The sequence below is a fragment of the Saimiri boliviensis genome, chromosome 3, assembly GCF_048565385.1.
Source record: "Saimiri boliviensis isolate mSaiBol1 chromosome 3, mSaiBol1.pri, whole genome shotgun sequence".
Classification (NCBI taxonomy): Eukaryota; Metazoa; Chordata; class Mammalia; order Primates; family Cebidae; genus Saimiri; species Saimiri boliviensis.
In genome coordinates this window covers 12,504,194-12,519,763 of record NC_133451.1, presented here as the reverse complement: position 1 = coordinate 12,519,763, position 15,570 = coordinate 12,504,194, and the positions used below count along the sequence as shown (strand labels likewise).

The window sequence follows — 15,570 nt, the reverse complement described above, 5'->3', positions numbered from 1 at the left end:
ACTTTTTGCAATGTGTATGTATGTATTTTGTAGTCTAAAATATTTTACATAAAAGCAAAAGGAGCCATTGGTGAGATCTGAAGTGTTGATATCAATCAACAACAAAGATTAATGTAACAGCTATTTTGTATCAAATAAATAGCATGGTCACATTGAGAAAGTACATATTCTGATCAGCAAATAAAGCAAATAGGTAATATAAAATTTTTCCCACATTTAACTATGTGTGATCATTCTTCTCTTTTTCTTGTGTCTTGGTAAATTAAGCTTTGTTATTTTTTAAAAGATGGAGGAGATTCAGCACTTTTGATCTTAACCAGTTTTTATTAATAATTTTGTAGTATTTTGAATCCATAAAAGAAGAAATCTTTATAATTTCAGTGCCCTTTAAGGACTCCAATTAAAGCTGTATGATTCGGGGTGTTTTCTGAATTTAGGTAAAATGATGACCATTTTAAGACAGACCTCTTTGTTGACCTTTCTGTTGGGTTAAGTTTTTCATCTTCATTGGTATTTTAAACTTGCAAAAAAGTGCAATTACTACAGTTACTAAAAGAAGTGCCTTTGAGTTTTTGAGTGCCTGATGAATATCCCCGTAATTTCAGCTTCAAGTAGTGTGTTGAACTAATCTTTATTTTTCTTACCATGATAAATTCTTAGAAAATCGTAACATCTGTAGAAAGCAAATGCATAAAGAATGTAAATACACACGCTACAAACAACAGGTCATAATATGATCTTCTTTTTTAACCACCATGATGCATATGGAGTCAAAAGAATTCTACCTATCACTCTACTTACTAGTTATGTGACTCTGAACAAATTACATAAATCAAATTACTCAAGCCTGGTTTTTTCAGACTATAAGCTGGAATCATAATACTTACAGAGCTACATTGAGATTTAGAAGTTCATATTAGCCAGGTGTGATGGCTCACACCTATAATCTCAGCACATTGGGAGGCCATCACAGGAGAATCACTGGAGCCCAGAAGTTGGAGATTGCAAGAAGCTATGATCACACCATTGCACTCCAGCCTGGGTAACAGAGCAAGACTCTGTCTCATAAAAATAGAATTAAAGTCCCGGTTAAATATCCTTATTCGAAGTGGCTAGGACACCAGAAGTGTTTCAGATTTTGAATTTATTCTGATTTTGGAATATTTGCATTTCCCAATTGAGCATTCCTAATCAAAATTCAAAATGTTCAAAAATGTTCCAGTGGCATTTCTTTTGAGGGTCATGTTGGTGCTCAAAAAGGTTTGGATTCTAGAACATTTTAGATTTTGGATCATCAGATTAGGGATGCTTAGCCTGTGTATCATTCCGACTTGCAGTTACTGGGGCATATTGTGGGCTCCTTATATGCCTTTTTTTTCTTCTTTTTGGGGTCAGAACATTTAAGCTGAAAGGGATCATAAAAGTAGTCTAACCCAGCCTGGTGCAGTGGCTCACGACTGTAATCCCAGCGCTTTGGGAGGCTGAGGTGAGCGGATCACCCAAGGTCAGGAGTTTGAGAACAGCCTGGCCAACATGGTGAAACCCTGACTCTACTAAAGTACAAAGAATTAGCCAGGCATGGTGGCGGGCGCCTGTAATCCCAGCTACTAGGGAGGGTGAGGCAGGATAATTGCTTGAACTCAGGAGGCAGAGGTTGCAGTGAGCTGAGATTGCTCCACTGCACTCCAGCCTGCGTGGCTGAGTGAAACTCTGTCTCTCTCTCTCACACACACACACACACACACAAAAAGTAGTCTAACTCAACTTGTTATCTTGCAGATGAAGAAACTGAAGGTCAGCAAATTTAAGTAAAATCTGAAATGAAAACTTAGGTTTCCTAACTTACATTCTGATGTGATCTCTACTAGGTATTCTGATTCTGTCTTTGCTTGACTGTTACAAAATGATGATGAAGTGTATAACAATGTATTGATTCATACTGATACATTGACAGACAAGCCAGGCTGACTGTTGAAATTTAAATTTACAGTAATAAAATATTAATGCAAAGATTTCCCTTTTCTTAAAGATGAATCCAACAAAGAAACAGCTAACCTACAGGAAAGAAGTATAAGCAATGTAAGTGTTAAATTTCTTATCAAGATATGTTATTTAGAAATCAATTTAAATACTCAGTTGACCACTGTTTCAACTTTAATTTTATTGCTTCTAGGATGAGGGTGAAGAAAAAATAGTAGCTAGTGTGCGTCGGAGAGGAAGAAAACCCAAACGTTCTCTCACTGCATCAGATGATGCTGGTATGTTTCTAGCAAATTCTTAATAAAAAGTTTTATTGTTTCAAAATCACCTTTTTAAGAGTTTTTCTTTGAGGAAAAAATCCAGTGGGATACAGCTAATATTAATATTGCATAAATATGTGTGAAATAGGTCTAATCCTGTGTCAGAAATGGTACATCCCAGATGCTTTTCTGAGCACATGAATTTTTTATGAACGCTGGCTGTGAACTGCATATGTAAACTATCCCAAATGTGTTTGAGATTAAGTTAAACAGTTGTGAATTGCAAGTGCCGAAACAAAAAGGAAGTGGAAAACCACTTCTCTGCCTCCAAGTCCCTAATATCCTAAGTTCTAAACTCCATGACTTTCTCCCTTGGACGTATCTTTGGGAATTGTATAATCCAGGTGTTACCTTCTATTTGAACAGAATCCTCAGAGCCAGAAAGAAAACGTCAGAAATCAGTTTCTGAACCAACGGAGGACAAGAAAGAGCAGGAGTCTGATGAGGAAGAGGAAGAAGAGGAAGAGGACGAGCCTTCAGGAGCCACCACAAGATCCACCACCAGATCAGAGGCTCAGAGGTAATGGAGGCAGCACAGAGCTGCCAGAGGCTGTCACCAGCTTCTCCATCTGAAAGCAGCTTTGGGTTTCATGGAATTCTCTTTGAACTGAATCATTCATGCTGCAGTGGAAGTTATTTAATTTTCATTGTTAGCAGAGGGCACATAGTTTTTCTTGGAGAACACATTTTCTGTTCTAAACCACTTTGGGGATTACTTCAGAGTCTTTGCCAGATTTTAAATGCCTATTTGGTGGAACTCATTTAATTCTTTACAAATATTTTTTGAGCATCTACCATCCTTCAGGTATTGTGTTGCGCACCATTCATAAATGTAGACATACATAAAACATGGTCCCTGCTCTCAACATACTTAATTCAACTCCAGAGAGCAGGAGGACCCAGGCTTATGCACCACCGTCCTTAGATGTACCTCACCAGTGCTATGCAGTAGGTTGATCATAGGAAAGTGCCCACATTTGACCATTTTTGAGGAGGCCCATACTTGCATATATTTCCCAAAATGTGTTCTCTCAAGCCCCATTGTAGCCAGAAGACTCCAAGAAAAAGAGTGCGATGGTAGATGAGTTTGGGAATGTCAGTGAATTCTCTGTCCTTCCTAGGTTACATGTTCGTTAAAATACTAAGGGTCTGCCACACTCTAAAGGAAAGAAGCCTGTTGAACTCCAAACAAGCATTATTTGCTGATACTCCTTTTCTGTTGTTGGCCTGTATTATCATACCTGTTAACATATTCCAATGTTCCTTTCTCCATGGCACATTTTGAGAAATGGTACATAACTGTAGTTTCATCATACCAGTTAATAACTTTACCAAACATGAATATTTTCCAAGCTCAGCACAGTAGCTCATGCTTGTCAGCCCAACACTTTGGGAGACTAAGGTGCGAGGATCACTGGAGCCCAGGAGTTTGAGACCAGCCTGGGCAACAAAGGGAGATCCTATGTCCACAAAAAAATTTTGAAAATTAGCTGGGCATGGTGGCATGTGCCTGTAGTCCCTGCTACTTGGGAGGCTGAGATGGGAAGATCATTTGAGCCCAGGAGATTGAGGCTGCAGTGAGCTGTAATCACACCACTGCACTCTAGCCTAGATGATTGTGAGACTCTGTCTTTGAAAAAATGGTTTTTTTTAACTTTTAAGTAATGTGATTTACAAGCTGTTAATCTTGGTATCATCTTGTTTAATTTCATTATCCAAGATTAATCAAAAAGTTCAGGAAGGTTTATTTCAAAAATATCACTAACATCATAAGATAATAGTACCTTGTCTTTAAATAAAGACTTAAAATCAACCTGTTTCTGATTCCTTCAAACTTAACACGTTATTAGCCATTTGTGCCATGGTTTAATTTCTCAAAGAATCAGGTTTTAGAGCCAAAGGACTCTAGAAGCTCACACGGCTAAAAATAAGGTGATCTCATATTTGTTTTTTAGGTGGAGCAGCTCAGATAAATAGAAAAGAAGTCACAGAATCAAAACTGGTGCTGCTAGGAGAGGGTGAGGGTGCTGGAGCCCGACACCCCTGCATTTGGGTATAGCATCCATCCCACCAGAATTACTGCTTCCCTCTAAACAGTTGTGGAAAGTAGGGCTCACCTCAGAGCAAGTTCCATAGGCCTTCTAGCCATCTTCAAGTGAGTGTCTAGAAATTGCTCTCAAGCTTGTCTTTTAAAAATTCTTTAAAAATAAATCTTATTTGATTTATATGGTTTTGTAATCACTGGAATTATCAAAACTCTTCCTTCATGCACTTTATAATACAAACTTTTGGTTTTCAAATGAATTCTTTTCTCTCTAGTTTAGATTATTTGGCATTGGTTGATCAGTCCCAGGGCTCTGGTGTCTTCCTAATTTCACAGATTGTCTGGGTTGGGTGGGCTCTTGGTGGTCATCTAGTACCACTAGCCAGCCAGTGCCTGAGTCACTGCACCTGCAGCTCCTCTGCAAGGGTCTTCCTACTTTTGCATGGATCTCAGTGGCAGGGAGAGCTACACCCTCCTTAGCATTCTCTTGACTTGTGTTCAGTAGAAGCTGGCCTCCGTCTAGCTTCTACTCTTGATTCTAGTTCTTCTTTCAGAATCTTCTGTATAATTTTCCCTTACATATTTAAGGGCAGCTTCCAGGTCTTCTCCTCTTGCTTTTTGATCCCCTTCATCATCCCTGTTTGTTCTCCTCAGTTACCTTTATCCTCTTTTAGAAGCATATGTGCAGCTGGGCACAGTGGCTCTTGCCTGTAATACCAGCTACTCAGGAGGCTGAAGCAGGAGGATTGCATTAGGCCAGGAGTTCAAGACCAGCTAAGCAACATAGCAAGACCCTGTCTCAAAAAAATAATAATAATAACAATAATAATAAATTTAAAAGGCCACATGCAGTGGCTCATACCTGTAATTCTAGCACTTTGGGAGGCCAAGGCTGGTGGATCACTTGAAGCCAGGAGTTCAAAACCAGCCTGGTTAACATGGTGAAACCTTAACTCTACTAAAAATACAAAATTAGCTAAGCGTTGTTGCAGACTCCTGTAATTCCAGCTACTTGGGCAGCTGAGGCAGGAGAATTGCTTGAACCTGGGAGGTGGAAGTTCCAGTGAGCAGAGATTGCACCACTGTACTCCAGCCTGGGCAACAGAGCAAGGTTCTTTTTCAAGATAGATTAGATAGATAGATGATTGATAGATAGATAGACAGATAGATAGATACTCTTTCTCAAGATAGATAGACAGAAACAAACTCTATACCAAGTGTGGTCTAATGAATCTAGAAGAGGATTATCGTTTTACTGCATTTTCTGGATATTGTTCTTCAAAGTGCATCCTCATTACTGAGTTGCCTGAAATTGAACAATACACCGGCTAAACAAGTTCCTTTTTTAGAGGTTTTACTGTTAAATCAGAAATCCTTATCTGGTTCTTGTGCAGTTGACTACTTGGGCCTTAACACTTAGCCTTGTAAATTGTACTTTCATTAATCTTGGCCCTTTATTCTACCCTGATGTGTTCTTTTGTGACCTTTATTTTGTCAGCCAATGTATTTTCTGTTTTTCACAGATTTATTTTTTTTTCTAAATCACAATAAAATATCATGCACAGTATGAGCAAAGATAGTATCACACAAGCTGAGGTAGTTGTAGGTGACGTTAAGATCGACTTCTTAGCGGTGGTCAGGAAAGCCAACCATTTTTCTGATTTTAGTTCCTATTGTTCCGACTTGCCCACAAGGAGCCTCATATTTCCTAAATAGTTCCAGGGACTGGAGTATTCAGTGCTACCATTGCCCAGTGTTTCTATAATCTGTTTCAGAAAGCAACATAGCAAGCCACCTGCACGTGCAGCATCCAAACTTGGCAGCCCAGACACAGTTTCTCCTAGAAATCGCCAAAAATTAGCAAAAGAGAAGTTACCTACCAGCGAAAAAGTTAGTAAATCTCCCCCATTAGGAAGGTAAGTCCCTGCTCACACTTCAAGTCATTTTTAATCCCCTAAGACTATTTTTGGTACAGTAATGCTTTCTTCCTAATTTCCTTTAAGATTTTGTCTCACCAAATAACTGTCTTTGGGGATCATTGGTTTCCAAGAAGAATAGGAAGGGCTGCAGAAGGTTTCTCTTTGGCCTCACCAGTCTGACCTTGCCACAGTGGACTGCCACACAGGCTTGTCCTTGATACCTGTGAGAGGCTTATCTGCCCTCTCTCATCCACCAAGACCAAAGGCAAAGCAGTGTGGTAAAGCATGTAACAGCCCAGAATCATTCCTGTTTTAGGTAGAGCACTGGAGAGGTGATGAGGTAATAAAGCTCCCTCTTTCAGGCACAGCCCCTGCTACCTTACACCTTTCACTGCAGTCTTACTAGTCTTACTGCTTCCCAGAGATGGCCCTGAGCCTGCCTTCCTTGCCTTTGCTTGAGCTAGTGAGGACTGTCCTCACCATCAGCACACCCCGTAAGTCAAATCCTTTCCATCCTGCTTCAGCCCACTTTCATCTCTTCTTCTTGCTGCACTTCTGGTCAGTACTGGGCACTTGAGATGTCACGTAGCATTGGTTCGGTATATGCATTTTATTTACCCCTCTGTTTCTTTCTTGAGATAGGAACTTGTCATAATTTCTACGCATTATCATATTCAAAAATAAAAGACTTTTCACTGCACACAAAAACTGTTTTGACCTCTCTTACCACATTTTCATCTTCACAGAATACTTGTATGTATGTGCTGTTAGTATATATGTGCATGTTTTCCCTATGTTGAAAGCAAACTGTAGTGCCAGGCACTTTTATATACATGCTCTCATTTAACGCTCATTCAGTGAATTGTAATAGTTACCCTTATTTTATATGTGAGGGAAAGAATCTCAGGAAGGTTTGCATGCCTACTACTCAAAGTTGAACATGCTGTTGAATCACTTCAGGCTCTTGGTAAAACGCAGATTCTGGGTGTGTAAGTCTAGCATGGGGCCTGAAAGTTGGCATTTCCAACAAGCTCCTCAGTGACCAGTGCCCCTGGTCACAGACCACATTCTGGGTGGACTGGAAGGGCCTGGATAAGCTACGAAGCTCACATGGCTAGGGAGAAGCAGCCTGACTCAGAACTTCTGTCGGCTACCACTTGGACCCCAGCACAGTGCCACACATGGCACCTTCACTGAAGAGGTGTTGATTGAGTGGCCGGTGGCTTTCCATCGAAACAGTTTGAAATGGATTATCAACAAACACATTTTCAGTCATTGTCAACACATGCCAAAACCACATCATCTGCAACAATTTTTGACTCAGTTTGAGGTTATTTACTTTTGCTGTCCAAGAAGGAATGAAAAGCATGTCTTCGTATCAAGTAGAGCCACATTTCTCCGTCTCCTGCAATTTTGGTTCCCCAAGTCTTTTATTCATTGACAGGACATTTACTGCCTGCTTGCCATGTGTTGGGCATTGCACTAGGCACTGGAATCAGAAAAATGAATAAATCTCAGCAGCTGCCCTAGAGAATCATGGTGTCTAGTGGGAGAGATCTATGTGTGTAAGACTTTCAGAATTTTTTGGCAACAACCCACTATAAGAATGTCTTGCAGTATAGCTGGTGCCCATATTCTTGCTACTGTAACTGAAACAAAACTTTCGTGAGTCTAATTTAATAGATGTAATATGAGTGGTATTTTTAATATGTTGTTTTAAAATATCAATTGTAACTTGCAGTTTGAAAAAACACAGCCGATAAATGCTGTGTTTTACTTTACTGATATGAAGACTTGGTAAAGACCTCAAGTCTTCATATCAGTAAAGTTGCATTTCTCTGTGGGGGTTTCCAAAGGTGGGACATCTTGCTCTGTGATGCAGAAGGTGCAAGACTGCAGTCCCAGATGGTGCACAAGTAGAAGGCAGAATTATAAAGACTCTGTGTTCTATGCTGTGGGTGATTTTCTCCTGAGAGCATCAGAGACCCAAGAGAAACTTCATACATCTCCAGGACATTATGAATTGTGAAATTAATATGATTAATTGGGGTTTCCAACAAATAATTTTAATCACAGGCTAGATAAACGGGGAGATGCTGGTGACAGGAAGATTGGCTAGAATGTTCTTCTGAAATTCCCGTGCCTTTTCATCACAGCTATTTTCTGTAATATTGTGCCGTAAAACATGATCTTGCGCTTGGTCAGACCCAGGTTGCAATCCTGCTGTGTTGTTGCTGGTTGATGGAACTTGGGACAGTTTATATATTGGTGCGACCAGCTGTTGATGTCTTTGTTTTGTAGATAAAAGAACTAGGGCCCAGAGAAGGAAGTGGACTTGAGCACCATCAATACCTAAAGTGTGGTAGACCTGGAACCAGAGTGCAGGCTTCAAACTTCTCTTCCAGTGTCCTGTTTTTGTATGTGAGGTTGACAGCAAATCACGAGTTAGCTCAAGCTCTTCGTAGAATAGCTTCTTTTTGTGTATAAATGTTACTGGGTTTTTCTCTTCTTAGCTGTGAAGTTCAAAACTCTACTGTTTTTTTAAGGAACTCCCAAGTTACTGAAGCAGCTGTTTTTAACCCTCACCATTGCCTTGACTTTGCTTAATGCAGATCAAAGACACAGCTCTCCCCTTCTGTCAAGCGCAAGAGAGAAGTCAGCCCTCCCGGGGCCCGAACAAGAGGCCAGCAAAGGGTGGAGGAAGCCCCCGTGAAAAAAGCGAAACGATAATCCCGACCACTGCTGCCCTAGGCTTATGGAAGAGCATAGTGGAGAAGAAAGAGACATGCCTCGGTGGCCGCAGGCTTCTCTTTAACCAGGAAAAAGATACGCATGTGCTGTAAGTCCCTAGGTGCAAGCTTTTTCTTGTTATGTTTTAAACAGCTTTATAAACTATTGTTCATAGAAGATATTATGTACATTTATTTCAGATAAAGGACAATAAGTTTACTTTGTATCTGAACTCAAAACAAAGTAGTTGTATATTTTAACATTTGAAATTGGGATTTCCCAATGTGACACATCATTAATGCAAACCCTTCCAGCCCAACAGACACCAGGCTGCCTACTGGTAATCTGTGTATAGTATATAAACATGTAAAAATAGGTTGTATTTTACTCTATGTATGATGCTAATCAATGAACATTTTATTTATTTTACAGAGAAACTTATCTGTGAACTTTACTATATATCTGTTTATTTTACTTTATTATTTTTTTTTTTTAATAAAAAAGGGTTTTAAATGCTATGCAGTCATTAGTAGAAAATTTTTTAGGTCTCTGCCTGCCCTGTAACTATCTTAATATGCTCTGGCAGAAACTCGCATGTATTCAAGTAAAGTAGTTTAGCTAAAGAAAGGTTCTCCATTGCTTTTCTGTTCACAGTTGTGACTCTGTTTTTTAAGAATGTAACTTGTTTTTAGATTATACTTGCATCTGTGACTTTACTACCAGCCCCACTGACATAAAACAGGTTCTGGTTCAGGTAAAGTTGCGTCCGGTCACCTACAGCAGAAACCCCTCTGTTGGTGTTCATTCCTCGTCTCTGTGCTATTCTGAAGCTTCTACCAATACTCTTTCCATGTTGTCTTTTTCAGTGAAGAGAAATGCAGTGAAGATTAGGTCACTCCTGTCTACTCAGTTTCAGGATTTTATGTTGTTTTATACACAATTATTTCAGTATAGAAACTGGCTTTATTGCCACGTGTTTTATTAAACATGTTTTAACTCTCATACGAGCAAACTGTCCAACTTCAGTTTTTCATAAGATTAAATTTCTTACGATCAAATTTGTCTCTGCTATGATGTGATGAGTTGCCAAATAATTGAGATTATTTTAAAATGTTTTGTTCATATTCTTGTTTTATAATTAAAATTTACATTCAGTGTGGGTTTTTTTTTTATTTTGACTCTTAATGTAAGGTGGATATTTCTGTCATTTTACATGGTTTCTTACTGAGATTTTATATATAAATTATAAAATGTTTACCAAAATTTGAGTGGTTAGAATTTTTTGTGTGTGTTTTAAAATTTGTCTGCATGAAAACCATTTCTTCTCTCTAATTGGTCCTAGATGTGTTGTTCCATGTTCACATTCAAATATGAGTCTGTGATGGCCTTTCTCGGTAGAACTGAACTTGGTAGAACTTGGTAGAACAGAAAGTCCCTTGGAGACGAGGAACACGAGAGTTTCTCACTTTTGTGTATACAGATGAGTTTTAACCAAAGCTCAAAAATCTAAAGTGATTTGTCTTAATAAATGTAAATCAAAGCCACAGTGATACACCATCTCACACCAGTTAGAATGGCTTTTATTAAAAAGTCAAAAAATAACAGATGTTAGCAAGAAAAGGGAACACTTGCACACTGTTTGTAGGACTGTAAATTAGTTCAGCTCTTGTGGAAAGCAGTTTGGAGATTTCTCAAAAAATTAAAATTACCATTTAACCCAGCAATCCCATTACCAGGTATATGCCCAAAGGAAAGTAAATTGTTCTACCAAAAAGATAGCTGCACTTACTTGTTTATTACAGCACTACCCACAATAGCAGAGACAAGGAAGCCACCTAGGTGCCTGTCAACAGTGGATTGGATAAAGGAAATGTGGAACATGTATACCATGGAATTCTCTGTAGCTATAAAAAGGAATGAAATCAGCCGAGCGCGGTGGCTCACGCTTGTAATCCTAGCACTTTGGGAGGCCCAGGCGGGCGGTTCATGAGGTCAATAGGTCGAGACCATCCTGGCCAACATGGTGAAACCCTGTCTCTACTAAAAATACAAAACAATTAGCTGGGCGCGGTGGCGCGCACCTGTAGTCCCAGCTACTCGGGAGGCTGAGGCAGGAGAATTGCTTGAACCCAGGAGGTGGAGGTTGCAGCAAGCCGAGGTCGCGCCACTACACTCCAGCCTAGCACCTGGTGACAGAGTGAGACTCTGTTTCCAAAAAAAAAAAAAAAAAAAACCGAAATCATGTCCTTTGCAACAACAATGATGGAGCTGCAGGCCATTATTCTGAGTGAATTTACACAGGATCAGAAAACCAAATCTACAGTTTTAAAATGTAAAAAGTAAAAGGGTAGAATCTGAACTAGTTTTCCAGGTTCCTGATTCCTTTGGTCACAGTCTTTGCACTGGTCAGTTTTAGATTGATTCACCGGCAGTGCATTCTGAAAATGCATTACTGTGACACGGATGTTACTCAGTTTAGTAATGGCTGCTGTGGGCATCATCCTGTAAGGACCGAGTCGTTGAGAGTGTGAAGAAATGCTGCCTCTCGATGAAATTGGAACTAAATAGTGGAATTACATGAAGAATTTTAAGATGGGGAAGTCAGCTAGACCACATGCCTTCCAGTGGTTCTAATACCACTGCTTATGGGACTTTGGAAATAGGAGGAAGCAATTCTTAGTCATCACAGTGATTTTCTGCATTCTCTGCTACTAGTATTCAGCAGAAGGAAGGAGGTCAGGAATGCAAAACATCCTGCAATTCACAGGACAATCCCTGACTCCAAAAAAAAAAAAAAAAAAAAAGAAGGATATCCAGTCTAAAATCCAGTAGCTTCTGTTAACCCACTGAGAATCACTTGCAGACCATCTTCAAGTTTGACATTTCCCAGGCCTCAGCGTGGTTACCACTGCCACTGCCTTACTGCTTCTCCGTGAGCAACCTGAACAAGAGCCCACCTGCTCTTCCCACCCCGGAGCTGAGACAAGGCTAGGAGGATCACACAAGACTTAGTGAAGGTAGCAATGTCCTATGACAGAGGGCGATGTGGCTCTTGACGATGGCTAGTTCCTCTTCAGTTGAAGTTGGTCATCTACAACCACAGTCCCTCCCTGCCTTCTTCAGGTCTCTTTCCTCGGTGGTACCACTTGACCCCTACCACCTAGACTTGACTTAAATACTAGAATCTACTAACTAAGGGTTACCATAACCACGCCAATTAGAAATGGTCATCCAATAACACTCTTCTTCCAAATGAGATCTCATGGCAAGCTGGTGGCAACACAGACTGAACTCTTAACCTTCTAACCACCCCAGGCCAGGGTTCTTTATATGAAAGCCCATGGGAGGGAGGCATTGATCTTTCCACCTCAACAGCAGGCTCACTGCTCTTAGAACTGCAGTATATTAGAGCCTTTCCCCAAACATCTCTGCCACTGATAAAACCTAACTGATTTGAGGTCAGAGGGAGATGGTTCTAACTAGAAGAAATACTGGAAAATGTTGCTGTTTTATTTTTTGTTTTTGGGTTTTTGGATATATTGTTCATCCTGTGTACAAGAGCACCTTACATTTAGTAAAATTACTGTGTAGCCATCTGTATGATTAAATCAAGAACAAGATGTGTTTGGAATACACTGACATACTGTTCTTGGGGGAAGAAAATAACCAGCACTTTTACCACTGAAACTGCTGGGAAAGGACACATTTGTTGAGCTACTACTTTGCCCAACACTAGGTACTGAAATGTTGGCTCAAGTCTCACGGGCACAACCACATGAAGCAAACAGCTGGGTTGCACTGGCATGGTTGTCATAGAACAGCAAGCGGGAGAAATTACCTTCCCGAGAGAAGCAGGACAAAGGACTAACACCTGGTGGATAAAGGGAGGAGTTTTTTTTTTAAAGTCTAAAATGGTGTTTCAAGCAAGATTGGAACCTAAAGAGAGTATTTTGGAAGCTAAAAAGCAGGGACTACTGGAGACAGTAATGGATGCCATTTTTGCCACTAAGTCAACCTTTCAGAAACTTCTTGGAGGAAGATACAGATAAAACTATCAATATATCTTGGCATTACACAACACACTAGTCCCAAGAGCTGCTTCCTTGCACAACAGCCCTTCCTGGAAATTCACTGTGCCCATCAGCACATATAAATTGTAAGAAATTGTGAGAGGAATCGGGTTAACTTTGTTGAACCCAGGATTTCCCAAGGTTATGAAACCTCAGAATACCTGCTTTCTTTCCCCAAACCACACAGAAACTTAATCTAACATCCATGGAAACTGATGTTGCACAAAACTGAAAACACTTAAGAATTTCAGAACAGTCCTGTGGAAGAGTATCATACAACCAATTTCATACTTGTGAGAATGTAAGCACAGGGCCATTACTTAGCCTGCTTAACAACACACATATGAAGCATAACTAGGACTGGAACTAAGGTCTTGTCTGAGGATTTCCTCCACTTCATTCGCTTAGCTAGTCCCCACAGCAGATCTAAATGGCAACAGCTTTCCCTTGACATTCTCTTGGAATATGTTTAACTAAAAGAAAAAAAAAAAAAAAAAAAAAAAAAAGCAGCTGGGCATGGTGGCTCACACCTGTAATCCGTGCACTTTGGGAGGCCAAGGCAGGCGGACCACTTGATACCATCCTGGCCAACATGCCAAAATCCTGTCTCTACTGAAAAAACAAAACTTAGCCAGGTGTGATTGGGCATGCCTGTAATCCCAGCTACCTGGGAAGCTAAGATAGGAGGATTGCTTGAACCCAGGAGGGAGAGATTGCAATGAGCTGAGAATTGCTCCACTGCACTCCAGCCTGGGAGATCCCATCTCAAAAAAAAAAAAAAAAAAAAAAAAAAATTACAAAATCTTAATTTTTCAACTGGGCACAGTGGCTCTCGTCTGTAATCCCTGCACTTTGGGAGGCTGAGGCAGGTGGATTACGAGGTCAGGAGTTCAAGACCAGCCTGTCCAAGATGGTGAAACCCCATCTCTACTAAAATTACAATAAAAAATTAGCTGGGCGTGGTGGTGAATGGTTATAATCCCAGCTTCTTGGGAGGCTGAGGCAGGAGAATCACTTGAACCCAGAAGGCAGAGGTTGCAGTGAGCTGAGATCACACCACTGCACTCTAGCCTGGCCGACAGAGCAAGACTCCATCTCAAAAACAAAAAACAAATCTTAATTTTTCTTGTGAGCAATGTTTTGGTCGTAGAAAATTTTAAATGAACAATAAAGAGGAAAAAAAAATCACTGATAGTCCCAAAGTCAGGTATTATCACTATTAACAGTCTGACGTGTAATTCTTCCAGGCCTTTTTCTATTTACATATATTCAAAACTCGTATACTACAAATCATTGAATTAAAAATGCTATGACTATAAAATGCTCATGCACCATTACTTTGTATACTATTAGGAAAGGGAAACATTGTAACACAAAAATTAATAATAGTCTTAACGGTATGCATGAATCAGTTATGTCAGCTTGTTGCTTTAAAATGTCTTTCCTCACAGGGGATTTGGTGATTTCTCCATCTTTAGCTGTATAATTTGTCATTATTAGGCAATTCTTTGCACATGTCTTTGGAACAAAATGTAACAATACCACCTACTCGTGGATACCTTCCTTTCTTAAGTCACAGAAGACACTTGGTTGTTGCTTTCTGAGAAAACAGAATCACAGTTATTTCTCCTCTCCAATACTGAATATTTGCCTCATTGATATAAAATGTATTTCTCAGTTATTGATTTGGTATAAAATGTATTTCTCAGTTATTGATTCCTGTGCCTTTCTGAGTACACAGTAACTGTTTTGATGCCAAATCATACTCTAACCTTTTAAAAGACTTTAATTGGTGTTTAAAATCAAAGGGTCAGGAACCAATGATAAACATAATTCAGTTGAAGTGCTAATATGAATAGTTAGGAACAACATCAGACATGGCAATAATTGTCACTTGTTCAATAGCAATTTCAAGACACATTCTAACTTCAAAGCTGTTAAAATACAGGGGAAAAGCCATGCCTTTGAATTAATGAAATAGATTCTTTTTTACTAAAATTAGATTTTACATATCTACCTTTTTGCGCTTTTAAAAAATACGTCCATTTCTTGTTCCAATTTTACCACTCCTTTCCCCCCTCAAGATGACCACCATTCTAAATAAAGGTTTATTATTTTATAGCTGTTTATCAGTTTTACTACATTTGTCTATAGCTCTAACAATATTTTCAGTTTTAAATTGTTTTGCTTTCTAAATAGAACCATTTTATCGATTATTTGAGACTTGCTTCTTTCTTCTACATTATGTTCTAAAATTCATCTATGTTAATATATATAGCTCCAGTTGGATTCATTTTAACTGCTATATAGTATTCCATTGAAAGAATATATATGTGTGTGTGTGTGTGTGTGTGTGTGTGTGTGTGTGTGTGTGTGTGTGTTTATATGTATTCCATTCACCTCTTACTGGTCCTTGGGTTATTAACATATTAATTTGCTGTGTTTTAAACATTTTTGTGAAGTTTCTCTATGGTTGAGTTTCCTAAACTTACTCATTTTGTTGTACA

At 39.4% G+C, this 15,570-nt stretch overlaps 1 protein-coding gene across 2 annotated transcripts in view; it reads left to right on the top strand.

Annotated features, from left to right (window-relative positions):
- The window catches only part of BOD1L1 (biorientation of chromosomes in cell division 1 like 1), a 57,461-nt gene extending 47,205 nt beyond the window's left edge, over positions 1 to 10,256 (top strand). The window contains exons 23-27 of one of the 2 annotated variants that reach the window (XM_003934727.4): positions 2,030 to 2,079; positions 2,174 to 2,258; positions 2,667 to 2,820; positions 6,120 to 6,260; positions 8,876 to 10,256. In XM_003934727.4, coding sequence (XP_003934776.2) covers positions 2,030 to 2,079; positions 2,174 to 2,258; positions 2,667 to 2,820; positions 6,120 to 6,260; positions 8,876 to 8,993 — 548 coding nt within the window. In that variant the 3' untranslated portion in view covers positions 8,994 to 10,256. The remainder of the gene's footprint in view (positions 1 to 2,029; positions 2,080 to 2,173; positions 2,259 to 2,666; positions 2,821 to 6,119; positions 6,261 to 8,875) is intronic. The other variant, XM_039468358.2, reaches the window with a different exon arrangement.
- The last annotated feature ends 5,314 nt before the right edge of the window (positions 10,257 to 15,570 follow it).